This window comes from Pelecanus crispus, chromosome 1 (assembly GCF_030463565.1).
Source record: "Pelecanus crispus isolate bPelCri1 chromosome 1, bPelCri1.pri, whole genome shotgun sequence".
In the NCBI taxonomy this organism is placed as follows: domain Eukaryota; kingdom Metazoa; phylum Chordata; class Aves; order Pelecaniformes; family Pelecanidae; genus Pelecanus; species Pelecanus crispus.
The window spans coordinates 91,707,785-91,734,549 of NC_134643.1; the positions used below are offsets into that span (position 1 = coordinate 91,707,785).

Genomic DNA, 26,765 nt, shown 5'->3' on the forward strand with positions numbered 1-26,765 from the left:
AGACTTCCTCATTTTAGCAGTGAGTGAACTGTGATTTTATGATGCTACAGAAAACTTTCTCATGAGATTCAGAATCATAGAAAGACTTAGGTTAGAAAGGACCCTTGGAGATCATAGAATCATGGAATGCTTTGGGTTGGAAGGGACCTTTAGAGATCAACTAGCCCAACCCCCCTGCAGTGAGCAGGGACAGCTTTAACTAGATCAGGTTGCTCAGAGCCCTGTCCAACCTGACCTTGAATGTCATCTAGTCCAATTCCCTGCTCCAAGCAAGCTAAAGAGTTCTTAAACTCTTTAATTCTTTAAAACATCTTTAAAACTCCTTTTAAACTCTTTTAAATTAAATTCTTTTTTAAGTTTAAGTTTAAACTGTCTGTAAACTAGTCTTTAAACTTTTAAAACCTTTTAGAATTCTTGAAAAGTTACTAAGAAAACAAAAGCCAGTGCATTCAGGCGAGGACCATAAATTAGCAACTTGACTTTCTAAGAAGTCTAAGGATGTAGCCATTGGATTTGAGAACAAAAGAGTGTTCTGTACTTCTCAGGAACCCATATACTAACACAGGCACTTAGTTCCACAGATTTATTCTTCAAAGTCTTGGACTGGTGGTGTAATACAGAGCAAAATAATTCCAACACAGCAATTAAGTGTTAAGTGAATGAAAACCCCAAAGCAAAAGTGCTATCTCAATAACCTCAGAACACTGCAAGTTTAGGAAAAAGGAAGGCAACTTCCTCCCATTGCTAGGTTGGACTCAATATAAAGAATGCAGCGGTGAAGACGAGCTGTCTTTATGGAGGCCATTCAGAATGACTTGAATGACAATCTGGAAGGGCGCCAGTAGATATTCCTAGTAAACAGTATTAGTTTGGTCTGCCTTGTGAGTAAAGATCCAAAGATAAGATACGGTACATGCCTTTTAATATCTGCCTTGATTGACTCTGAATTGATTATACAGTTTGAAGGCTTACTAAGGAAGGCTTCCTCTGCTTTTTCTATAAATGAGCCTTCTCTAGGTTAGGTCTGTGTCAAGGACCCTATCTAGGACAACCTCTGATTCCTCCATCCATCCGTGGGCTACTCTTCCTAGGATCTGCCATAAGGTGTAAGATGGGAACAAACTGAGACAGTTCATATCTCTTCTTGGAGCTGCTGTCTCAGGCTCTGCAGACATCAATAAAAGTGGTCTCTTTTGTTTTTAGTCCTTTTTATATGGGAAAAAAAACCAACAAACTTTTTATGATGACGAATACAAATTTCATCCTTGCTAATAAAGAAGTAGACTACCAGTGATAGAGGCACCAGACTGTGACAGTACTGCAAATCCTTAGGCTCAGAATGGAGTCAAAAGAGCCTGTGGCTCGCAACAGTAATGCTGTCTCCATCTCCAGCTTGCCAGGGACTTATCCCGTCTCCTTTCAGGTAAGAGCCTGCCTGCTGTGACCTATATTTCATTTGCCTTCATATTAGCTTAGCACAGTGGCTTCCAATCTGTGGCCTGCAGACCCCTGGGGAAAGGCACAGTGAAACTTTTAAAAGACTTACAGAAGGCAACAACAAGGCAAGCATCTTGCCAATAGGCTTAAAGTTACTAAACTAAGACGCATATCTCCACCGGAAAAGATAGGAGTTCACATACTGAAAACCAGTAACTTGTTTAACTTTGGGTTAGAGAGCTGGACTAAGATGAAAAGACTGGCTGAGTTAGTACAGCCAGGTACAGTGTACCTGTGCTTAGCAAGTACATCTCTTTCCCATTTAATTTGCAACAGAATTCAGAGTGCTATTTCAATCCCTGAAATCTCTTTTGAAGAAAAATCACAGGGCCCCAAAACAGCAATCCTTTTCAGCAAGAATACATCACTGGTGTCCCAAGCCTGAAACCACCTAGCAGAACACGCACCACTGAATGGTTTCCATCTCCTTGCCCTGGCAGCACTTTTGCCTATGGAGTCTCTTTGACTTTTCTGTAGTAGCATTTGCATGCTACCGTGACCAGAAAAAACCTTCCTGCAATAGATTCAGAGTTGAAGGCATTTGTACATTACAGGTTCAGCTGTACTACATTCTTAGCATAGTGCCTCAGAGGAAAGACTGTAACAATATTAGCAAATCTTGCTGATACCGGCCGTGATATGATGAACAGCTTCTCTTTAGCTAAAATACATCTGACCAAAATCTGTCAGTAGGTAAAGCTAGACCAGTGAGTCAAAAATAGCAGCACCAAAGTGGTGTTCCAACAATATTCCAGAATGAAGTCTCGGTGACCCTTCACTGAAAGTTTCTCAATACTCTTGCAAGTTCTTTTGCTGGTTGTGGAAGACAATTTAGATGACGATGATGAAAGAAGTGTGGTGACATCTAGACACTTAACTTCATGAGTCCTATAACTTTAGATCTGAGAACAGCAAAGAGGCTGCTTTTATTTCTTTGATCTTTTGGCAATGGTCAGGGAAGTTTGATTTCATCACATCATCGTGGAGTCTTTGACACAACTGAACACAGAAGTGATGTTTACTTGTCTACAGTATCTTTCTGGGTGGGATGATATATTTTTTCCCCACAATGATCCATTGATTATTTTCAGGGAGGAGCAACTGCATTATGTAATTACTTGTCCTTTAGGGCACTAGCATACAGCTCATCCATCCCACCCATCTCCTTCCAATTTAACTTGTACTCAGGTTCTTATGGGAAGATAAGGTGCTCATGTGAGCCACAGAGCTCCAGCTTATTGATTACAGAACCTGTTTATCAAACCCAGGTTCTGCTGTCTGCTCATTCTCTGAACTGTCTGGCCACATTAAGGTCTTGCATGAAAACAGTTCTGATCACAGCAGATGCTACTAGGTAAGGGATAATGATACTCTAGTCAAACATTTCACCTAGGTATTTTGGAACACTTGTTTCATATATACATATTTTGCTAACATCCACTAACAATATTAATAACTACAAAAAGGACAGGAGTGGAAAATCAGATGGTGTATCTTAAGAAGTCAGAGTTCATGGTCTAAAGTCATATTACCAATAAAGCAAATGTTAGCTTTCAGTTATTTTTGCACTCCATTGTGCGTTGCATAGGATCCATTGTAAATGGAAATTATTCTTTTTTCCAAGGCAAAGGGCTTTGTATGGTGCGCGTTACGGTTTTGTATGGTGTGTCATGTATACTTCCAGTATTTACAGAGAACCTGGGAAATGAGTCTGGTGGCAATGAGCAATATTTGCTCTGTTTGCATAGGTTCCTTTTAAAGATGAGTGACAGATCAGGTGGAATCCCACACAGGGACAGGGTAATTGTGCCTTTTCTTTGAGATGATCAAACCTGCCTGAAAAAAAGAAGCTGCAGGAGATGGCAGCATGAAAGTCACAGTGAGGAGCTGGCAGGCTCCAGGTCAAGCATAGGGAAGCCAGGAACTAGGCCTTAGGAGCAATGGAAATAACCTTCCAAGAAATCAGAGGGAGCAGGCACATTTTTCTGCAACTCTGCTTCTGAGGTGGTAAGAATCACACTTCAAAGCATCCAGGTCCATGCAGCAAGGATACACTAGGCAACAAAAGATATAAAGCCTTTCCTTTCTAACCTTCCTGCCTGCAAAATCACCAGTATTTTGGTTGGTATTATAATAAAAATTTTTGGTTTTTACTTTAAACAGCCTGTTAGTCTTCTTGGAGGACCTTGCTACAGGCACTCATCTCAAAGCTCCTGCTGACTTTTCATGCTTTTGTGTTGACATGAGGAAGTTCAGTGAACTTTGTCCACTCTCATTCAACTGCTATAAAAGGGTGAATCAGCTTCCTGAAGCTGCTAGGCAACAGTGCTTCATCACTGTAGTCCCTGAGCAGCCACAGTGATGCACGTCATGGTTGTATGGCATCTTCGCTTTGGCTCAGAAGATGGTCTTTTCTGGCCTTCAGGTCACAACACTGAGTGCACTAGCTGAGATCACTACTTGGGTCTGTGGCAGTGACTTCATCCTAGGTTAGTGGTTCATGCAATCTGGCCTATGGTACAGTTATTAATTTACACCTTATTTCCTCTCGTCTCACTTTTTTTACTCCCCCCTCTCACTCCTCTGAGTAAAGTATATCTGCATATGAATAGTATTTTTTTCCTTCTCTCCCAAATCCACACAAAATAACTAATTTTCACTTAACAGAATATCATCAACAAGTATCTCCACCAGTCTGCATATCGACAGCAGCAGGGCATGTCAGGATATGACCCTGAAGCCAGAGCTGTTCCCATTTCCAGTTAGTTGTTGACTTTACTGGGCATTTGTCCCTTCTATACAGATTCTGTTCACTTCGAAGAGCTAATCCCCTGTGCCTGATATTTCAACTGAGACCAGGCTGAGGTACATAATGCTACTTGATTCCAGGTTCAGAGGTGAAGACATCCCTTTGAGTTAGATCTTAAAGGACATGCATTGTCAGCAGTTGTCAGAAGAGATGCACACAATAGCATTTTTGATGGTTATTTTTCACACCATCTTTGGATACTACAAAAAGCTGACTGGTTGAAACTCATTCCAAGTAAGACTATCTAAGTAAGATACCAAGAAGTCCGATTAAAAGTGAACTGCCCTGGTTTAATGAAATAGGAGTGCTGTACTGGAACAACTTACAGGTTGAGGGCTGTGTGGCCCACAACAGTATTTGCTTCATGACCAGGCCTATCTGAGCAGAAGCGGTGGGAACAGAAACCAGCCATCAGCTATTACTAACATCTGGGACCTCTTAGTCCAGTGGAACACTACCTCGCCTTGCTAGAACCTGACGGCACAGAAACATTATCGTGTGGTCTGTGATACAAAAGTTGCTGACAGATCACAGGTACTTTATCTCGTCTATTACCTAAAGAAAATAATTGAGCAGTGTAGAATTTCTACTATGCCTGGGATTTAATAGGAAAATAACGGCGTCAAAAAAAAAAAAAAATCTGAGCATTGGCTTACTCATATTGCATTCACATTGCTTTGGCAGCTGCTATGTTCGTAATCAGACCTCCTGTGAAACACAGGGTGCAGAACTGCACAGACATGACATAATTGCCAAAGTTTTTCAAGTGTTTTTGGAGCCACAACAGTTCCAGTTTATGGCTATTTATGAATAGTCTCTGGGATACATTAGGTCACTGGGATTAAATGCACATCCTTAGTCCTGTGTGAAGGTAGACTTTGGAAAAGCTGAGCAGATCAGGTGCCATGCACACTGGGAGACCTGGTAGAAAGTTTGAAACTGATAGCAACACTTTGAAGTATGTCTGGAAGCAAGCAGGAGTATGGAATAGGCAGAAAAAATTATGTCCTCCACTTCACCATGCATAGGAGACTGAGAATAATGGCAGCCTAGAAAGGAGACTAAGAAAATAATCTGAAAACTTTAATAATACTATGATCCATGCAGGAATATCATTTGGGAATAATAAGCTCCATAAACCAGCCACCAGTTGAGAACTGAGCATTGCTGAACCTTTAATCTAAATAAATATGACACAATTTGGCAATTAGTGGCAGCAGCAGAGTTCATGTCATTTCTGAAATAACAGATATCCAATGTAAAAACAAAGTTACTGTGAAAAAGGGCTCTTTTATAAGCAGACAGCTGTAGAACTGGTGAAAGCATGCCTCCCAAGAAAACATACCAGCTAAAAAACAATAAAGTGTGTTTAATTTATAATCCATTCAGCAGCATAGAGACAGAAAGTCATATTGAGAGGCCCAGTATACAGCATCCTACAGTACAAATGGCTAGGAACTTAAGTAGTTACATATACTCATGGAAGTATGACTGGATTATGCAAATAGTATTCACACACAGAAAAGAAATTGGAAATAGTGGACAAAAGGAAAACTTCAACATAGGCCCACAAGCTGGGGGTGAAATAACCATAGCAACTAAAGACAAATATTGGATTGCCCAGTATGTTGTATCATAGGCCTACATAAACTGATACAGAAAATCCATAGGAACAGATATTACAGAGCTCAAACATTAGAACAGGTAAAACTGGGAAGGCCTTTTGTGCCTGGGCTAAAATGCAAGCTCAGAATGCTAATGAACAATGCAAAACTATCACTTAAGCACAGAAAGATTTAGGTGGGAAGGGACCTTTGGGTCTCTACTCCAATCCCTTGCTTACAGCAAGGCTAACTTGAAAGCTAGGTTGGGTTGCTCAGGGCCTTGTCTATTAAAAGCAAAATGCAAGAGGATAACATGACTACTCATTACCATCTTTTCAAAGCTGATGCAATTATACTTGAAAGCAAAATAGAGATAGATAACTTTTTATACTATTATTTTACAAGCTGCCAAGAAGCAATGCTACAATGCCCAGTAAATGAATTTGTTCATGATAGGATCTGAGAAGTCCTTTTTGGACAGTTTCAGTGATTTTTGAAATCAGTTCAAGTAGCCAGGCTGTTTTTGCAGCATGGGGAGCCTTAAAAAAATGTCAGAGCAAGTAAATTCTGGACTCCTCACACCTTCAAAGTGATCATCATTAGCTCTGTAATATATGTTAAAAGACAGGAATCTATCACTAGTACATACATCTCCCTATGTCCAACTGGTATTGCTATCTCAAAAGTTCAGAGACAAAAAATTTATCAAGGAATTTGTTAGATGAGGAGGGGGTGGTAAGGAAGATAAGAAAGTGATTATAGGAACTACAATCTGCCTTTTTAAGGGCCTAGTTTCCAATAGTAGCCTAAAATAAATGAAACCCTTTCTAAACAGCTATTACAAAGCAAGCGAGCACAAACCTTTTAGCAAACCAACTTCTACAGACACTTTACGTAAAGTACAGACACTTTCACTTAAAGACCACCTTTAAGGTTAGGCAAGATTTCACTGCCAGTTAATGTACTCTAGGAGTCCAGAAAAATGACCCATGCTGTCCAAAACTGCCTGGTACGCAGCTTGGTGTTCTTAGGCTGAGCATGTGTTAATAGAAGCATTGTCTGTACTGGATACAGACCAAGTCTGACTGTGAAATAGTCACACATGGCAAGCCACCTCATCCATTGTCAGTAGCTAAAAGTGAGGAGAAAACAAAGTGTAATTCTGCCTCCACAGAATTATCCAACCTCTTCTGAGCTATGCCTCAGAGACTTTGTCCATATAAAGCATCAAAATTCCTCACAGCAAATTCCTCCTCTGTGTGATAAGCATATTGACACAAATCCAGCTTACAGATGGGAGTTCTCTGGCATGTGAGGTTAGGTACAAGTAGCAGTGTTACATGAAATACACCCTTCAACTCTGCATGCAATACAGCTCAGATGTTTCCAGCCTGTTACTAATCAAGCTAGTCTGACTATTCAGTATTAATCTTAGCTCTTTTGTGTCAAAAAATGTTCTGAATTAATCTCAGTTCTCTTTCAAACATATTCAGTTCTTCATTTTGGAAGAATGGTTTCAGAAACAGTTGTTCGAAGTTCTGATTCCAAGAGAATCGCCCATTGTTCCCCTTTTTGCTTGTGGCAATTTGTCAGCCTTCCACCTAACAGTTATTGGGAAATGACGTAATTGGACAAATCCCTGCAAAAGAGTTGCTCATCAGAAGTCAATGAATCTATTCTTCATCCTCTGTTAGTTTATCAGTCATCAGTATCCTGATCCATTAGTTTAGATTGCTCTCAGGCCATGTCTTCCAGCATCTTCTACAATTCCCAGTTACAACTACTATATTGTAAATATACGTATTTTAAAAAGGAGATGTAGCACAAGCAGAAGGGTATGCCAACTCCTAGCACTGCTGTGAACCTACTGTGCAAAATCAGATGTTCTGTAACAAAGCTTTTGTCTCCTTTCGGTCAGATTATTTTTAGAATGCACTTTTCAGTGTTTTCTTCCAATCTCTTCAACAGGCAGACTTCATCCTGAACATGCCTGGAGCCTAGTATTGAGTTAAAATTACCACACAGACAGTTGATGGGGACAACAAAGGGAACAATGGGCAAAACATGATCTACATTGGTTTAGGTGGGCTTGGTAGTGTAGGTTAATGGTTGGACTGGATGATCTTAAAGGTCTTTTCCAACCTAGAAGATTCTATGATTCTATGATTCTATATATGTCTCACTAGGGCACCTGTTTTGAGTAGGGTAGAATAATAATAATAATAATAACCAAAACAGCTGTACTAATGAAACAAGTGCAGTTATGCCAGTACAGGAGAACCCCTCTGACTGGCTCCAGTTCACCCAGCAAGACTACCAGGAGTAGGAGGAAGCTGGGGTGAATTTAAACCAGCCACAGTGCATTACAGAGGAAAGTTATGAAAATTAGTTAGGAACAGGCTGAACCCAGGTCTATTTTATAAGCAGCAAGGGTAAAGACTCCTTCTCCATCAGGGAGCTTGGGGCTTGCTAGAAAGGTAAGAGCATGGATGAGGAACTGGAACTATGTATTAATACATGTACTTCTAAGTACTGCAGCGTAGTCCCTGAATTCCCTTTTCTTTGTGCCTTCCTTCCACCACTCCCACAGTCCTGCTGTTACAAAGGAAGCCATCTCCAATAACGTAGGCTATGACGCTAGAGGGGCCGCTCAACTGTACTTGATGCAAAATAGCTGTACTTGTACAAAAATAGCTGAGAGCTCAGCTGTATTTTTGGGTCCAATTTTGCAGTGGTTTCAGGAGTAAATTTTGAAGCACTTCCATCAACTCAATTTTACAGTCATGAAACAAAGGGAAATGCCTCTCTCATCATCAGCTGTGTGGGCCAAACACAGCATTAGGGCTGTGTGTAAAGTCCTAGAACCTTGCAGCCCACCCAGTAGGCCAGCTTGCTGCCCCATGAGTTAACAGTTACTTCTTCAGTCAGCTGCTGATTTAAGAAACATGTAACTGAATCATTCAGTTTAGTACTCAAGATGAAAAAAGACAGAACAACCTTAAGCAGACAAAGATTCTAAATTCTTAAGAGACTTGGAGACAGAAGTACGTCTGCCATGGCTGTTTGCCTGGAATAGGAGACATAAGATGCATTTGCAACATGTTAGGATGAAAAACTGGGTGACGATTTGATTTTTTTCCTTTTTCTCCATTAAGTTTTATTACTTCATGGAAACACTATATTTCAAGGACATGTTTAATCGTTGGGAGCTACTGGAAGTCAATAGGCATCAGAACAGCTACTGGAAGTCAATGAGGCACCAGTCCTCAAACAGCTGGCTAGCAGGTGAGGCTGCAGAGGTGAAGAGGCTGCAAGGGAGAGAGACTTACAAAGCATACAATGTCCAGGAGAGGATGGAGCTGCAGAAGCCCAATTTTGGGAGGCAGGGTGAAATTTCAATTTTGATTACACTTCTCCATCATTTAATACGCCCAGTGGCTTCCCTTTCTTGACGTTGTCTACTCACCCCTACTTCTGGAGGGTCTGGAAGCCAGCCCAGTTCGCCCTGTGCAGTGCTTGTGTCAAGTAGATCCACTGAACACCAGAAGAAGGGGAGGGGAAAAAAAAATCAGTGACCCAACTCATATGGCCTGTGGACTGGCTTCATCCTCCTTTTGTCACAGAAGGCAAAGCCTGCACCTCCCCTCTCAGCCCCACATCCTTTGTGACCCTTTACCTTCAAAAAGCATGGCTAGAGGAAGGATGGGAAGACACAAGACAGTGCAGTTAGTCAGGAGTTAAAAGATTTTCTTCATATGAGACCCCCCTTCCCTTCCACCCTCCTCTCAAGTTATACCCACGCACATCCAAAAAATGCAACCTTGACTAATTTTTCCACTTCCTAAAGCTGCCCCAAAATGTCAGCAGGAGGCTGAAGCCTATTGAAATGGGAACCCTGCATTAGCAGCTGAACAGATCTTTCCTTGGAATAGGAAGGCAGCAGCCAGAATGGATGAAGAGGCAGGCGATCAAATAAATTACCAACACAAAAGATCAATCACTGTCGCCTAGAGGTACTATTCAGTGCTTGAAACACTGTGGGAAAGTACAGAGGTAGTGTGAAATTGTAGAAGGGACTTTCCACCGTCACAGTACCCAAAAGCCAGGAGATGCATCTGTTGCTCAAACTGCTGAGCCCTCTACCTCTGACCTAGGCTGTCCACCATCTGATGGTGGCCTAGAAATCATTTCACTCTCTCCCCCCGTGACTGTTTTAGCCATGACAGTAAGAGAACAACGGCTCCCAGGCATAGCATCGCCACCTCTTGCAGAATTGCACTGCATGGCTGTGCTGTTAAGCCTTGGCTCCTGGAGTCATGTGACAAAGGAGAAATTCAACGGTATGTTCATTGTTAGTCCTCAAAGAAATTGGAAATGTGATCAGAGTTTGCCCTCAAGTCTTGATCTGAAAAGAAATTAAAAATCTCTAACTTCGTAGGCAAACAGGGAGAAGAGAGAGGAGTTGGAGTAAGTTGTACTGCTGGATGTGCAGCTTTGTTCCTGCCTTTGGGTCTGCCAGTGCTGCCAGAACAGGCTACTGGTTTTGGGACACCTATTGCAGCCCCAGCTTGGGAACACAGGAAACAGGAAAAATTCCTTGGATTCCCTTTTAGATTCCTGTAGGTGTATTCAGAGGGGTCATTTCTAAACATCTCAGAAAAGAATTTGGGGGTGAAAGGTAGGAGGGGGGAAATATTTAAATGGCATTTAAATAACCAGATTTCCTCCCCCTCATCTGACTGCTTTACAAATACTGCCTGCCAACTACAAGTAATAGAGTGTAAAGTGCAGATCAGCAAGAGTCCTGTGGAATGAGGAAGCAGGCTATGGGCCCAGAATCAGAGATAAGAGGGATTGCACTGCTGTTCTCACCTCTGAAACACCCTTTCAGGATTGGGAGAAGGGAAAAGCAGGAATCCAGGTTTTGCATTCGCGGCATCCACAGCATGGTCATATGGCAAAACCTTCCTAGCCACAGACTCCCTGTCCAGACAAGGCTCCTCACTCACTTCCCTTCTGCTCTCAATCTCTCTATTTGAGATACTATTCTTGTGTTGTTGGCTCCAAAAACTCTCAGGGTGAGGTAGCGTGTCCTTCCAGAACTGTCACCCAGATAATGTCTATCCCACGCACTTCAGGCCTGAAGCAGTGATGTGGCAGTGAGAGGGGCTGCATGGCAAGTTCTAGCAGAGCAAGGGAAGAGGAACTCGGAAGCAGCTGGGACGGGAACCTGGCACAGCCCGTGAGCCATGCCACTGCACTGCCAGTAGCAGCTCCTTCAGCTGCCAGGTGCCCACTGGAGGGGCTGAAGTCCATTCTCAGGAAGCACTTCTCAAAGTGAAACCCACAACAGGGATTCTCCAAGGAAAAGAAGAATGAGTCAGCAAGACTACAAGAGCACAGGGAATACAAGTACTCTGGGGCTACTAGCTCTCCGGTCCACAGCCTCATGGCTAGGAATCTCACATGGCTGTCCAGCCACATGGGAGGAGGTCTCCCCAAAAAGAAGAAAGACTTCAGATAAGAGAGGACGCCAGGGAAATGAGCTGTTCCCAGATAGACGTGTTAAGGAAGAGTGGATCACAGACACAGCCCAGATGAGATGGTTCAGATAGGGGAGAAGCAGGCAGAGAAGTCCCCGAGTGTTACTGCCAACTACTGGTCACACACTTACGGAAACGAGAGCCTGCATGGCGCTACCTTATATTACTTCTCACCTAGGCTGGCCTTCTCCACAATGTCTGCTAGCTGCATCCATGTAGCTGGATCCTTAATACAAATGTGCTTGTCAAGAATGCTTTAAAAGAGCACTCAGCACTCGCAGATCTGAGATGAGCCCATGGCTGAACTACCAGTTATGACTAAGTCCTCTCGATTGAGAGCCTGGAGCAGCAAAGGAGAGGGCCGTCCTTGGGATGGAAAAGCCCCAACGCCTCTCGCTGTGCAAAACAGAGATTAGAAGTCTCTGGCAGGAATTAACTGCAGAAGGAGGTAGGGAACAGAACAGAGATTTACTCTTCTTCACCTCTCTATTAAAAATCCCATTCCCCAGATGTTTCATAACCACTGTGCAACTGCCAAGATGGAAGAAAAAAAGATCATTACATCTAATAAAAGGGACTAAGTGGAACAGAAAAGGGAAGCAATGGAGTCTTAAGAGAAGAGGTGGAAGAGGAAATTGTAAAGCCCAGCTTTACCTTCCAACACTGGGGTAGATGAAAGAGGCTGTCTCACCTTTCAAGCCTCCAAAAAAATGACTGTCCTCTTGCCCACAAGGGTTAACTCCCAAGAGGGCTGCCTGAGGAAACTGTGGGGGTGTTGGCTGGGGCGGGTGGCAGGGGGAGAAACTTTCTGAGTTTGTGTTTAAACTTGTTATCTGCAACGCTTGTGTTTTAAGGCAAACAGAAGCAGAATTATCTTGGATCACTGGATATGCAGAGGCATTTGTGCTTCAATTGGGAAGGAGTTGGGGGGGAACATACCTGGGCTCAGTTCACTGAGCCACCAAGAGTTGGATGGGGTTTGATCCTGGCCCTCATCCCGCCACACCCACCTGCCCTCCCCAGACACCCCAGCCCCTCTCCAGTCCCTCCGGGCGAGCTGTGGTGCCCCTGGGACCCCACGCGTGTTGGCCAGGCCCTGTTCCCTGCCCCTTAGAGAGGTCCCTCTCTGCCTGCCCACCCAAGCCCAACCCTCCAGGCAGAGGGACCAGTGGGTCCCATGCTTACCTTCTTTCCCAGGCACCTCGGGAGGAAGGAGGGCCCAGAAGAGAAGGAGCCGGAGGGAGAGCTCGATCCCGCAGCTCCAGGTCCTCAGCTCCATGCTGGCTGTAGAGGAGGGCTGGCTCCCAGCCCCTGCCCGCTCTCCCGGCTCAGGCCTCTGAGCCTTGGCTCCTGCTCGCAGTGCATGAACCTCTCCTGCAGCCTCCTGACTGGAGCGCACACATTGCACAACCTCCCTGCCTGGCCCACAGTTATGATGAAAGATCAAGGCAAGTGGGTGGAGAAGCCTTACTGCCTTTACCTGTTTTAAAGGGGCTGGTCACAGACTTCCCATCTGGCAGGCAAATAAACCCACCTTAAAGGCAGCCACCTTTTTCCTGGGAGCCTCCCTCCACCTTTGCTCCAGTCCCGTAGGAGGCTCCCGATTGCCACCTCCTGGGCAGCCCTCGCCACCGTCCCCGCTCTTGCGCCGCCGCCGCCGCCGCCGCCCCCGGGCGGCTCTGCGGGGGCTGCCCCGGGGCCGCTCTGCGGGGCGCCCGGCCTGGGCTGGCCCCCGCCTCTGCCTCCGGCCCCCCCCGAGGTGCACTGGTAACCCGGCTGTCTTTTAGAGATGAAAGCAGCCCCGACACTGCGTTAGAGACCGCTCGGTCCACTTCTCTCTGTGAGAGTGCGGCTGAAACCACTGAGCCATCCTTGCAGTAGATACTCAGGAGATCCATCCGTACGCAGTGGCAGCAGCCCATTTTGTTCCCCGAGCTGTGGCAGCATGTCACAGAGTGATAGCTATGCCACTTTATCTGGCAGAATTACTGTTTTTCTTTTAGTAAGCTCCTCAGCATTGATGGAAGGTGCCTGCTTTTCCATCAAAACATCATGGGAGAGGAACTGACCCAAAAGGGTTCTCTATGTAGGAAGACCCCATGGGAGTTCTACTTTCCTTCCTGAGGGACATAAATGTGAAAGAACTTGCTTTTTTTGTATCCCTTCTGCCATTCATCAAGGATGTTACTCCCACCCATACACAGCTATTACACCCCTCCCCATAAAATACTGATGGCATTTTTCCTCCACTTGCTGTAAGGCTGCATTCCTCCTGCTCTCTTCCTCTTCCTCCCCAAGGAAGGCTAAAGAAAGGACTTTGTCAGGTTGCCTAGAGAAGCTGGGGCATCTCCACCCTTGGAGATGTTCCAGACTTGCCAGGACACAGCCGTGAGCAACTTATCTACCTCTGGAGTTAGCCCTGTTGTGAGCAGGGACTACAGACCTCCTGAGGTCCCTTGCATCTAAATCTTTCAGTGAGTTCTGTGATTCCCTAACCATACATTTTGGAAAACGAAAATCTATCCCAAAAAGTTTGAACACAGGCAAGAGAAATTTGAGAACAAATGGTTAAAATACTAAGCTTTAAATTTTACCTAGTATATGAAGTAAAATAATCAGTACAAATAATTTAAATGTTAATGTCATTCAGAGTAGTTATATCTTAAATTTATTCCATTTTAATCCTATTTAAAGTGCTCTTTCTCAGTCTACAGTGCTAAGTCTCAAATTTTTATGCCCACCTTTCCCCCACATTTGAATGACTCCCACTGCAGCACTGGTATAAGGTTTCCTTGTCTACATCTCATACCTTGAGTTTGTGCTAGTGGGATGTATCCATTTCAGTCTTCATTTGTACAATACTGTGTCTTCTTCAGTCTATGATGCAGTAGTGGGGCCGATGGACCTGCAGCTAACTTCTCCTTTGTGACAGGACAACATAGGCGAGGCCTACATAGACATGAAATGGGAAAGAGCCCTTTGCAACTGGAGGGTAAGGCTCTAGGGCAGCTCAGGAGCTCATAGCCTTCCTAAGGAAAAAAAAAACAACACATCACTGTTGCAGCCTTACATTCCATTCCTCAGGGCTACCCGAATTTGCATCTGTAGAATCTCAGAAGTGCCAAAGCTCTGGGGTGAAGAACCTGGGGATGCTCTGTCTCTGTTTCATTAGTGGGTGGATACTCAGGACATTTGATATAAGCTCTTTGGAATAGGCAGGAACAGATTTACTGTTATAAAAAAGTAGAAACCCAAAATGCCTGGAACTTTACTGATTTTTGTAAAAGCTCTGCTGCATTGCTTTGCCATGTGTCCTCTGCACCGAAATGCAGATCCAAAGGGAAAGGGAGGGAATCTACACAGAGGCTGTACCCAATACAGTGCAGTACTACATGTGAATTATTTATACAACTCTGCTGAGTATTTCATTGACAGGACAGTTTTGCTTGTGCATCACAAGGTTGGATTTTGTCTTTGTAAACTGTTGGACAAAACTAATTCCCTGAGTGTTTAGTGCCAAAAAAAAAAAAAAAAAAAAAATCTGACATAACTTAATTTCAAAAAATCTTTATCATTACAATTGTACTCTATGATTCTGTGATTCTATGATTTACACCTCCACAACCTTTTCACTGTCGTGGCTTCCCAGTGAGCTTCCCATCTCTGGCATGCTTTTTGATGGTAAGGAATTAACTGCATCTTTTAACTTCACTCTCAGCATGTCTCTTTGGGTTGAATCTCATCCTGTATTTCTAGTCCATCTGAGTATTTCTGAATCACAGGGCATATTTTTTCCTTCCATGTCCCAGCATCCTATTTTGAGTATCACTGAGATTAGGTATCTAGCTGGAAGATATCACTACACAACACACCTGGGTTTTCCTCCTACAGATATGTGGGCTTGTGGTGAGGGAAGTGAGGAGGAATGGTATGCACCAGGTCTTCTCTTGATGTACTGTTGGGACAGTCAAAGGGCACTCCCAAGACTGAGTTGGGACGTGCTTCTTTTGAACTGCAGTTCAGACAGAACTCTTTCATACGTTTCTTATAAATTGTTTACTGTGTTTGCTGCTCCTCACATTTTAGAAAGAACTATGAGTTTCACCGTTGTGCTGTTAAATGTCCTAGATGATGAATGAAACTGAATGTAGAAACAATCTCTGGAGTTCCTCACCTGATATTACTTCCCAGACTATCAAAGCATCCCTTTGGTATTGATAACTTGAACCTGTGCTTCTTGAACTGGCTTTCAGTAAGGTGTTATAGTAACACAGATGTTTAGGGCTCCCAGGGTCCCCAATCACATTCTGCAACAAGACCCACTTCAGTCTAAAGGAGGAACTTGCCCTTGTTCTGTGGCCTCTGATTCACTCCTTTTATCCACTATCTCTACAACTCTAAGAAAAATCTATGACAGCTCTGTAGGGCACAAGGGATGCTCTGTTCCGATGTTTCATTCCCTGTAGAGAATTCATGCTCACTCTCTGTCTTATTCTCACCTCCATGACCACAGTTTAATATTCTAGTGTTTTCTTTTGTATCTTGGAAAGTTTTCTGGCTCTACTTCACCAGCAATTATCTTAGAATATTTCAAACAACTGGCTTCAGACGGTCTTTTTGCAGAAAATAGACTCCTACCATCTAGTGGTTTAAGCTGTTAAATTAGTTTTGTACATGGAATGTTTTCATTCAGAAACTCAGACTTAAACAGATATGTTAAACTGCTACAAAGGAGCACAAATGACTCCTCTCGATCACAAAGTGGTCACCCTTAGCTTAGGGACTTGGGGACTTGACTGCACAAGTAGTCAAGCTGGTTATCTTTCTCCCCTGAGAAGAATAGCAAGGGCAAGGGAATGAATGAAGATGATAGAGACAGGGTGTAGAACTGGGTTTTCATTTTTATTACTCGTCCCAGTAGAAGCAGGGGATACTCCCTCACTCTTCCTCACATATCCAGAGAGGAACACTCTTGGAGATGTACAGGATTTGCCTGAACAAGGCCCTGAGCAACCTGACACAGCTTTGGTGTTAACCCTGCTGTGAGGAGGTATTTGGGCTAAAGACCTCCAGCAATTCCCTTCCCACCTTAATCTTTTTCTGACTCTGTTGATCGCTAGTAGATGAACAATCATGTCTTCTTGCCACCAGGAATGTAGACAGCTCCTTGCTTGGGCTCCGGTCAAAATGGGAGGGCAGCTTCCCATATGTATTCTCCACCTAACGGAGATGACATGCCAGTGGGAAGGACTAACCATGCACTAGAAGTCCAGTACCCCTGCATAAAACCCCACTTACTTCTTCATCAGCAACATACTCATAGGTGTTTCTCTATCTACTGATGCCCTGGCTGGACACCTAATGAGGCACAGAAGTGTATTTCTGCTGTTGGCTGAACTGCAGGCTTTCTGCCTTTTGTCTCTTGATAAGCTATCCTGCACATGGTCTGCTATGCTCTTATTGGGCTTGCAAAACAGGAGTAAAGTAAATTACTGTACAGTCCTGAAAATGAGGAGGAAGACCTTTCTTTTTCCCAGAAGTTACCTGAGGAAGTTCTCTTGCCTTCATATTCCAGTTCTGCTCCCCCAGGTGGTCCAGTGGATATGGAGCCCAGGAGGTCCCGGCTGCCCGAAGGTGCTGTGGCAGGAGCAGAGAGCAGCCCATCCCACCCATCAGGACCACACGCAGTTTAAGGGTGATGCAATCAGTTTTGTCTGGTGATGGCTGGGATTTTGTTTCTTTCCAAGTTAACACTGTTGGTCAACAGTGAAGCCATGAGAGACTGAGGGACCTATTGCAAAAAGAAAAAAAAAATCTAAGCAAAACAGGGCTTCACTTATGTTAAGAGATGACATTTTGGATAGACAAGTGGAAAGGAATGCAAACCTGGCCCTAATATAATCTGATTCATATTCCCATTCATAAAATTGCCCTAAGTGGTACAAGAAAATTAACTCTATCCCAGCCGAAACCAGGACACTGGGTCACAAGTGTTAGTTACTAGATAGAAATTATAGCACATTATATACTTACAAATCCAAAAAGTGCAGTTCTATGCTTACCACTCCTCTTCGAGAGCCCATGCTTTCTAGGCACTTCTGAAGATACTTATTTATCTTGGTGGCATTAAGTTTTCACTTTTTTATTACTTCTAGTACTGACCTCAGGGGAAAAAAAAAAAAAAGAGCAGAATTAAATTCCTCCTAACAATAAACATAAAATATGACCCAGAGAAATATGATTTCTAGTAGAGATGCTCATGACTTCAGCTAAATTGAAGAAAAATAAGATTATAATATTTTTAGCAATTGAATCACAGCTCAAAATATAGCAATAGTAGTCTCTGCATGACAAGTACATACCTCTGTAATTTGTAATTTGTTCGTATTTTCTAGCTGTTCTTTCACACTCTTGGATTAATTATGCTTAAGTGTGAAAATACCTCACCAACATTGAAAAAAATCATTAACATTAATAACATGCAGTAAGCAGCCATATCACTAGTCACTTTGATAGTGTGATTTTAAATTTCTTTTTTCTACACTGACAGCTGAATGTGTGAGTTAATCTTTTAATTTCTGGGGTTTTAAATAGATATTTTAAAGCTTTTATGTCTGTTTCAAATCTGCAGTTATTTTTATGGTCCTCTTCTTGACAAATTAGAGTTGCCTCCACAGTCTAAACACAATAACCTCACCCTTATTTCTTGCAGTTGTAGCGTAATCTTGGTGTTGTAGTGTTGCTATCCTGTGCAGAAATGAAATAGTTGCCACTGGTCACTGCGTTAACAACCTATGTTCATCCTGAGTTGTTTCAGTGTTGACATCAAGATAAGATATTTGAAACAGACACCATGCTGCCTTGCAGGTGGAAGGAGGGCATTGATTGTGGTAACATCTTCCCAACTCACTGTCAACTCTATTCCCAGTTCAGCTTCCCACTTGATTTTTGAAACTTGAACTCCTAATTAAATCAAAACATGAAAACCAAAGAGCAACTGTAGACCAAAACCACAATAAAACGCAACACAGATTTTGAGAGACCTGATTTTCAGCAGTAACTAAGCTAGAGACGATATGCTGCTGAGCCATCTGGTCTTCCCTCAGCTTTACATACCAATTTTTAGAACCAGATGGTCTTATATCTTTACATACCAGTTTGTGAAATGAGACTGTTTCATATCTTTGCACTTATGCAGGTAAAGCCAAGGGTACACACTGAGTGGGTATTGACCTTCCCACTCATTTTTTCCTGGACTTGTCTAGAAGGTAACTGAGCACAGCAGGATCTTTAGAGCCAAGAGATTTATGTTAGGGATATGATGCTGGAATTATTAATAACACCTTCAGTCAGCTTTTTGATGTGGAGATGATTGCAGGGCAAAGTGAAACTGACTCTGAAACCTACTAGCTAGCATGGAGCTTCACCTCCTTCCTCAGCTCCACTTTGGTCTCCTGCTTATTTCTTGTCCTATGTTCCTGGTTGCTTCCTGAAGCAGTCCATTAAAGGGGACTTAAGGCCTGCACAACCACCCAGCTGGAAAATAAAAAAGCTTTTAGAGTCTAGAAATTTTTTATTCTGGAGGGGAAGCACAGAATATTTAAGCATATCTGTTCCCCATTAGCCCGTTTATAGGGGTGTGGACTTTATTTTTTTATATCATGTAGGATCCTATCAGATTTTATATATGGGGGGTAAGTAATTCCATATAATGGCACAAAACAATCTCAGGAAGGACTCATTTCCCTTCTTCTGTAAACCTTCTATCTATAAATATCTGTAAGAGAAACTGCTATAACATTCTAGTTTTTGTCATAGTAAAAGTCAATATGGCTATTTCCCTTGGCATGCTGAATAATAAACATATTGAAAACAGGGGCCTTTTGTCAATAAAGCAAATCACCACTTTGACAGCTTTTCACCCTCATGATATTAAAGTCCGCTTTCTAGGTTTAATACTATCCACACATCCATTTTCACTGGCTACAATTCCATTGTCGTAAATAGCTGTATTAATGTCACCTTGATGCTTTTCTTCTGCTTCAGATCAAAGGACAAAAGAAATTATTTGAGTAAATACAGGATTATGTTCAGGTTTTCTAAGCTTTTAAAGAAGCCAAAAGAAAGGAGACTGGTGGACTCACTTTCCATGTAAGCCAAAAAGCACAGGCTGTGATAACATGCCTTTGTCAAAGGGGAGTTGAAAACATTGAAACTCCTTCTATGTTCTTAAAATTGGACTTCCATCAGAATTTCAGCTTCCCTAACTCATAACAGAAACACATCCCCGTAGTAAACTTTTTGTATTTAGACCCCTAGAAAAGTAAGGAAATATTTTTAACGCAAGTGCATTTAATTCTTTTAGGAGATTGATTGTTTATAGGAACAATTTTTAGGAAATGTCTTATCTGGATTGCCAGCAAAACATGACTGTGCAAAAAAAAAAAAAAAAAAAAGAGCTTTCACTGTTTTACTGGTTTCTCTACACCGAAAAGGAGATTTCACTGGTACCCTACCAGTATCAGTGGTACTGGTAGGTAGCGCTCAAGATACCTCCTTGAAATACCTCCTTGAGTGAAGGTGCCTCTTTGAACAGTATGTACCATTCAAGGTACTGGACCTTGAGCACCCTGAATGTTACTCAACACCTCCTCCAAACCCTCTTCATTTTTGAGCACAGGTACAGCACTGATGAATCTGTGATCTGTGTTCTCATCCAGTGCCTTGCTCAGGGCAGCCTTGACAAAATTAATTGCAAGGATGAATACTCTGTTTTTAAGGCTGTGTAAACCATGAAGGGATTCTTAGAGATGTCTTAGCAGGCTTCATTGGAAAACCTTATGACACCTGTGTTTGCCAGATCTCGGACCTCTGCAAATTTGGAGATGTAGGTATTATGCTTCCAAGAAAGGACAGAACCATTTGTGGAATGCAGGTCCCCAACCTTATTCATATACGGGGTGGGTCTTGAGACCCTACCCAACCCAGATAGTTTACAATGCCTGTGGAAAGATCTTTGCCCTAGTTACGTTTGGTTGGAGGTGGAATATGCAGTGTCTAACTCTGCACCGCCTGGCTGGATCCTGCTGTTCCCTGTGAAGTTCTGAAAAGGACTTAGAAATTCTTACATTTTTTCTGTGCTGATGCCCTACATCATAGATGTTGCTGTCTTACTTCACTTGGGCATTCTCCAGCTCTCAACATACAGCATTCTGAGTCCACTGGACTCAAACAGCCACTTGTAAAGGGAGGTAGTGGAAAAGGGACTTCAGGCAGCTCCTGGCAATTGAAAGATAACATTTAAAAACAAAGTGGTACTGATATCTCAAATACATTGCTGCTGTTCTTACATCACAAGTTTCCCCATCCCACTCTCATCCCTGAGTCCTCTCTACAGATCTATACAGCAAACTGCACTCAACACAGCTGGACATAGGAGAGGGGCAGTGGGTGCTGTGAATGGGTGTGGGAATACTGATGGGGTCAGGATGGGGGATAATCTTGGGCTCTGGGATATCTCCTCACTCCATTCATCTGCAAGGACATTGGGTGGAGACAGTGTCTTTGTAGAAAGCCTCCCTTGCTTGTTGTGCTTCCCGCACGTATTTCAGAGCTAGAGAGCTAGGAGTCTAGCCTGGCTGCTGTTTCAGCAGCCCTCCCAAAAGCATCATCCATATCCTTGTAGTGAGGACAGGTATGCCGAGGTGCCCCCAGACAGCAGTTGTTCATGAGGAACATCTCTAGTTCAGGACACAGCCCTGCTATCTTCTCACAGCTAGCAGCAAATGATAGTTATATCTCTGCTATCCCATGCCTACAGCTGCCAGAAACACATGGGGGCCTCTGCCAAGGTTCTGATCAGTATTATAAACCTCAGTGTCTTTCTGTCCCTTAGTTTTATTGCCAGGTGCTTGAGCACATCAATACCTCCTAGAAACCTTTGCTGCAGAATCCTACTAATCTCAGAAGGGACCTCTGGACATCTCTAGTCCAGCCCACTGCTTGCAGCAGGATTAACTTCAAAGCTTGATTTGACTTGACAGGATTTGGAATTGATGCTTCAGTTGTGTCCTGTGCTCTTTACAGTTATTTACTGTCTTTAAATCCTTTAATAGTATTTGATTCAAAGTACTGCTCTAATGTACTTCTAAAGTACTTCTCTATTAATAAGTAATGTGCTTTTATTGAGACCCTCCCCTTCTCATTTTTGGAAGACCTGGCAGGTGATTAAAATGTTCACTACAACTTTGATCATTTTAAATAATGCAGCTAAACCTTTGCTCACAGCAGTAATTAGGTATTCATTGACATGAGAGCCAATATTCTGTGTTAATATTTTAGCCTGGCTAGACTGTCAACTTGAAGACAGCTTTTAATGTGAGTTTTAAATTGCACATTTCTCTTTTGTCACATGGCTCCAAGTTAACTTCCTTAGTTACAGTGCCAATTTTTTACATTAGTCAAATCCACTTAACATAATTTTTAATGATTGTAGCCCAGAGAAAGCAAATACCACTCTGCTCTCTCAATCTGCCAAGGGAGAGAGCTGAGGGCAGCTGAGGTGCTGAAATTCCTTTGGATTAGACAGAGAAACAGAAGCAGGCCTTTTAATTTTTTCTCAACAATTTGGTATGTAAGAGGTGGGTTCTGAATCATAGGGTCTGTTTGGGGCATTAAAGAGGTGTGGGGGAGGTAAGTACTAAATAAAATAATGAAGCTGCTTCTTTCCCCCCTGTTCCTGTCCAAAATTGATCTTCCCTAATTTGTCTGAATCATCCGGTTCTGCCTACATGTAGGAAACACACAAGATAACACTGCTTTGCACCTTTCAGACTCTTATGTCTGCTGCAGTCCAGCATGTGCTGTAACTCTCACTGATTTTGCTAAAGAAATTACAATAACTGTAGCAGTAGTATTATTAATCTTACAATGATACATTTCAACACTCCTCAGGCATCCTTATTCATATGATACAGTCTTTCCTGATAAAACTCACATGATAAGACCAGTATCTTAGTCTTTATGTTGCCATAGGAACAATCCAAACCTGAAGCATCTCCCTATAAAAGGAAAGATTGCTTCCTGCTAAACAGGCATAGGAAAGTCATACTCTTGTCAAATTAATGGCACTTTCATTTTCATTATCTAGAATAATTCAAAGTAAGTTGAGTTTACACTAATGATCTTTCCACTTGTGATGGGATGTTGGAGTGCAGCCTTCTGCTAAATTTGGAGAAAACCACAGCCTAACTTCCATTTCTTTCTAGGTGTGGGCTTTCTTCTTCTAACCTTCCAGTAACGCTCTTTAGATATTTTTGTGCTGAAAAACTTACCAGTCTAAAATTTTTTTATTGAGTTTCCAGTTTCTACTTTCATCTTGATAGAAAAATAATGAAACCAATACAGCGGCTTTAAATAATTTTGTGTTGATCTTTTGGTTGTGCTGAGATGACTGTGAATCTAAGCATAAGTATGCATGTGATCACAGAACTGAGATCACAAACTGATCAAAGTAATTCTTCCTCACAAGTCATTAAAGCATATCCCTTTAGGTAAAGTGCTATGTTAGAGATCTTTTTTTTTTCTTTTTTTTTTTTTTTAGCAGAGATGTCATTTTATCATATATGTATTGACACATGACTACCTGGATATTTGCCATAGTGAAGTCTATGGAGAATCTGGTCCTAGCATGGTTATGGGGCTGTTTTCCAACAAGCACACATTTGTTCTACTAAAATTTACCACACACACACATCACAGCTCTGATAGTATCCAAGTTCAGCTAGCTATTTTCTTCCTCCTCAACATTTTCCTGAGGACCCCTCTGATTTTCTTGTTCCTCAGGCTGTAAATGAGGGGATACAGTAATGGAGTAACATTGGTGTAGACCAGAGACACCATCTTGTCTCGAGCTGGCGAGTAACTGGATTTAGGACGAATGTACATGAAAGTGGCACATCCATAGTGTAGCAAGGTGATGGCCAAGTGTGAAATGCAGGTGGAAAAGGCCTTTCCCCTTCCCATGGAGGAGGTGACATGTAACAAAGCAGCAGCAATGCAAATATACGAGGTCAGGATTAGGAGGAAGGGGAGCAGCAGAAGGAGCACACAGGCAGCCAGCAAGGGCAGCTCACGGGTATAACTCTGTATACAGGCCAGGTGCAGCACAGCAGGGACATCACAGAAGAAGTGGTTGATACGATGCGACTGACAGAAAGGTAAGCGGAAAACAGCCACTGTCAACCCCAGGGCAACAGCAAAGCCTCCCAGACAGCATGCCACAGCCAGCCTGAAGCAGAGCCCCTCACTCATCACAGCTACGTAGTGAAGTGGCTGACAGATGGCAACGTAACGGTCATATGACATGGCTACCAGGAGGAAGCATTCAGCCCCACCAAGTGCCACAAAAAGGTGCATCTGTGCAGCACAGCCTATGAAAGAAATTGTGCTGCCATCCACCACTATCAGGCTGAGAAGTGCCTTAGGGACAATCACTAAGGTATAGCAGAGCTCGATGACAGAGAGCTGACAGAGGAAGAAAAGCATGGGAGGACGGGAAGGCTCCATAACCACTGCCATGAAGATCATCGCATTCCCTGCCAACGTGACCAAATGGACAATGAGAAAGATAAGGAAGAGGAGGACCCGCAGACAGAGCAGCTCGGAGAAGCCGAGCAGGAGGAACTCCATGGTTGCATCAGTGCTCTTATTGTCCCTCTCCATGCAGCCTTCACATGGCATCTACAGGGAGAGAAACAGAAGGGAGACAGTTGAATTTGACCTGATGCCTGGCAATCAATTCCATATAGGAAATAATGTTGCAGTACTGTAGAACCAGTGTAGTAAAGCTCATTGTGTGGGGAGGAAGGTGATTTCATTTTAAAACAAAACCGATTTCGCTCAGTCACATTCAACACTCTCAGACCCATATTTTCACAACCACCAAGGTTCTTGCACCCAAATGATCTGCCTAGGATTCTTTGCCATGACATTGATGAGAAGGAATGTCAGCTGTTGGGTCTTCATCACTTCTTCTGAGTTGTTCCTAGGTGGGTGACCATGTGCAGGTTTTGAACATGCATTAGGTACCTACCCTTTAGGAGTTGACACTGTCTCTCCATCCTGTCCTGCTTTTGAGAGTCATCATTGGACTCTCCCTCCTAATCTGAATTTCCTAAGAAGCTGCAGATGGATGTGTTGGGATCTCGATGACAATCAACACCTAAGTCTTGCAGACATTCTGCTACTGCTCCTTCTAGTGCTTCCACTCCCAGGCAGACCCATTAATTCTCTATTCACACCAGTACTGCAGTTCTCTACATCTGTGCCAGAGATGTACAAGGACAATCAGACAGTGAGCTGGAGCTTCTGCTCTACAATCTGACTCCAATTAATGGGAATTTGAGGTGTTCGCTGACTGGCTTCTCCCTTCCCCACAGTGGATCTGCCTCAGAGTTCATATGGAAACAGGGTTTCAAATGGAAGGGGTCCGTGATTAGACATGAGGATTCCAGAATTAGAGCTGACATTTTGGCTGCTTACATCTTTATGCCTGGCTCAGCCCTATGGCATCAGAGTTAAAGTAAACAAACTTCCAAACTCAAAACCAAAGCTGTCCATGGCAACATACTCTGTATAACAATTTTTTAAGGAAAACACAAAGGTAATATCTTGGACTTAGAGAAAATGAGATCTTGCTTGTCACAGGAAGAATGGAAAGTTCCTAGGAATATGGAGTGATGCAAAGCTGTTCAAGTTGTAAAGATCCAGAAAAGATAAGGACGTAGAGAGCCATATAATAATAAGTTACATATACTGGTAACAAGTGAACAGTGTTCATTGCTCATGTGTTCATCATGTAATGCAATATTTACTACAAAGAATAATTCCAACCCTTTCTACACTTTACTGTAAACCAAAAATAAAAGCAGAGATTCCTTGAAGACTTCTGCTCACATCAAAAACCTAGCAATATTTAAGTATGAAAGATGCTGGAAAATTACATGAAATATTCCAGTGCCATCAAGAGCAAATAAAAGGACTGGGAAGTTGATGGAAAAAATTTAGTGGAGACAGGAATTTTCCTGGAAAGAAGACATCTCAAAAAAGCTCCAGAAAGAAATAATCAATAAAGTTGAGGAGGTGAATCTGATAAACCTACATGCCTTTGCTTTTATTTTTGCCACTGCAATCTCTGGAACTTGCTGCCTCAAGGTTTCCTTGTGATCCAGTATCTCAGCAGGATTCAAAACATCTGGGGGCTCAGGTGAATAATGAAAACATCCACAGTTATATTACCTCAGGTAAAAAGAGGATTCTACTAAACACAACAAAGCTAAAGAGTGGGGAAGAAACAGGAGTTTCCCTTCCTTTCATTTGAAGTTGATCATTTCAGTGACAACATACCGTCTCTGGGTTAGAAGATAAGGAAATAAGGACTTCTTCCTCTCGATGATGTGCGTGGTCTGGGTGCACAGAATCTCAGTCTAGGCTGAGATTCTGTTCCTTGCCCAGTCTGGGGTCCGTCTGGCTGTGAGTGTCCCTAGAGCCAATGTTTTCTTTCAGCATTTCATAACCATCTTCTATTCTCTTCTGCAGGACCCAGTTCCTTATATACAATATGACATAGACGTCTTCCCTCTTCCCCGCTGCCTCTGCCCGCCCTGCATGAATGACAGGCAGTTCCATTCCTCCCAAGAAAAGGGGGTTTGCAGTTTTTCTGTAAATCAAGCAACAGGATGTAATTGCACCTTCAGAGGAAGGCAGTGTTGTAACACCCTCCTAGAGGGCTCTTGCTCCTTTCACTGAAGCAGTTGAAAGGAGCCGATTATTCATCGGGCTGGTTTGTACCGGAAATAGCAATGATTTAATTAACAATGCATAGCTGCTCTTCTTAAATAAAAATAAATCTGTGGGTCTTTAAGTAAGTTTAAACGAAACTCACATTTAAAGGCAAAGGAAAACAGATATAAAAACTTTAAACCCATCTGTAGAACTGTGCGTGGAGTTTTCACCAGTTCAGATAATCCGTTATTTCTTACTGACTCAGATCAAATCACTGTTCAGCAGTGGATAGGGCTGAGATTATTCGGGCCCAATTTATTTTTATTACTATTGTTACATTCCTGCCCACTTACACTGAAATCATTAAAGAGATCTGTAGGCTTATGTAAGTAGAAACAAGAGGCAAAGTCAAGATTTTTGACTGCTAAAATGGAACTGCTTTCTGTTAACCCAGCTTGGCAGAAACACGTAAATATGGTACCTTAAGATTTTTCCCAAGACATAGTTTAGAGGAAGTCTACTTTTCAA

General features: G+C 42.7%; 2 protein-coding genes across 2 annotated transcripts in view; both read right to left on the reverse strand.

Moving 5' to 3' along the window:
• EPHA1 (EPH receptor A1) overlaps positions 1-12,732 on the reverse strand; it is a 34,385-nt gene extending 21,653 nt beyond the window's left edge. Inside the window, exons 1-2 of the mRNA XM_075721610.1 lie at positions 12,639-12,732; positions 9,377-9,444 (exon numbers count right to left, since the gene is read on the reverse strand). Of these exons, the coding sequence (XP_075577725.1) occupies positions 9,377-9,444; positions 12,639-12,732 (162 nt within the window). The remainder of the gene's footprint in view (positions 1-9,376; positions 9,445-12,638) is intronic.
• Positions 12,733-23,231: 10,499 nt separating this feature from the next.
• LOC104027717 (olfactory receptor 10AC1) lies at positions 23,232-24,194 on the reverse strand. Its single transcript, XM_009478536.2, has one exon. The coding sequence runs from the start codon at positions 24,192-24,194 to the stop codon at positions 23,232-23,234; it is 963 nt and encodes a 320-aa protein (XP_009476811.2).
• Positions 24,195-26,765: the final 2,571 nt, after the last annotated feature.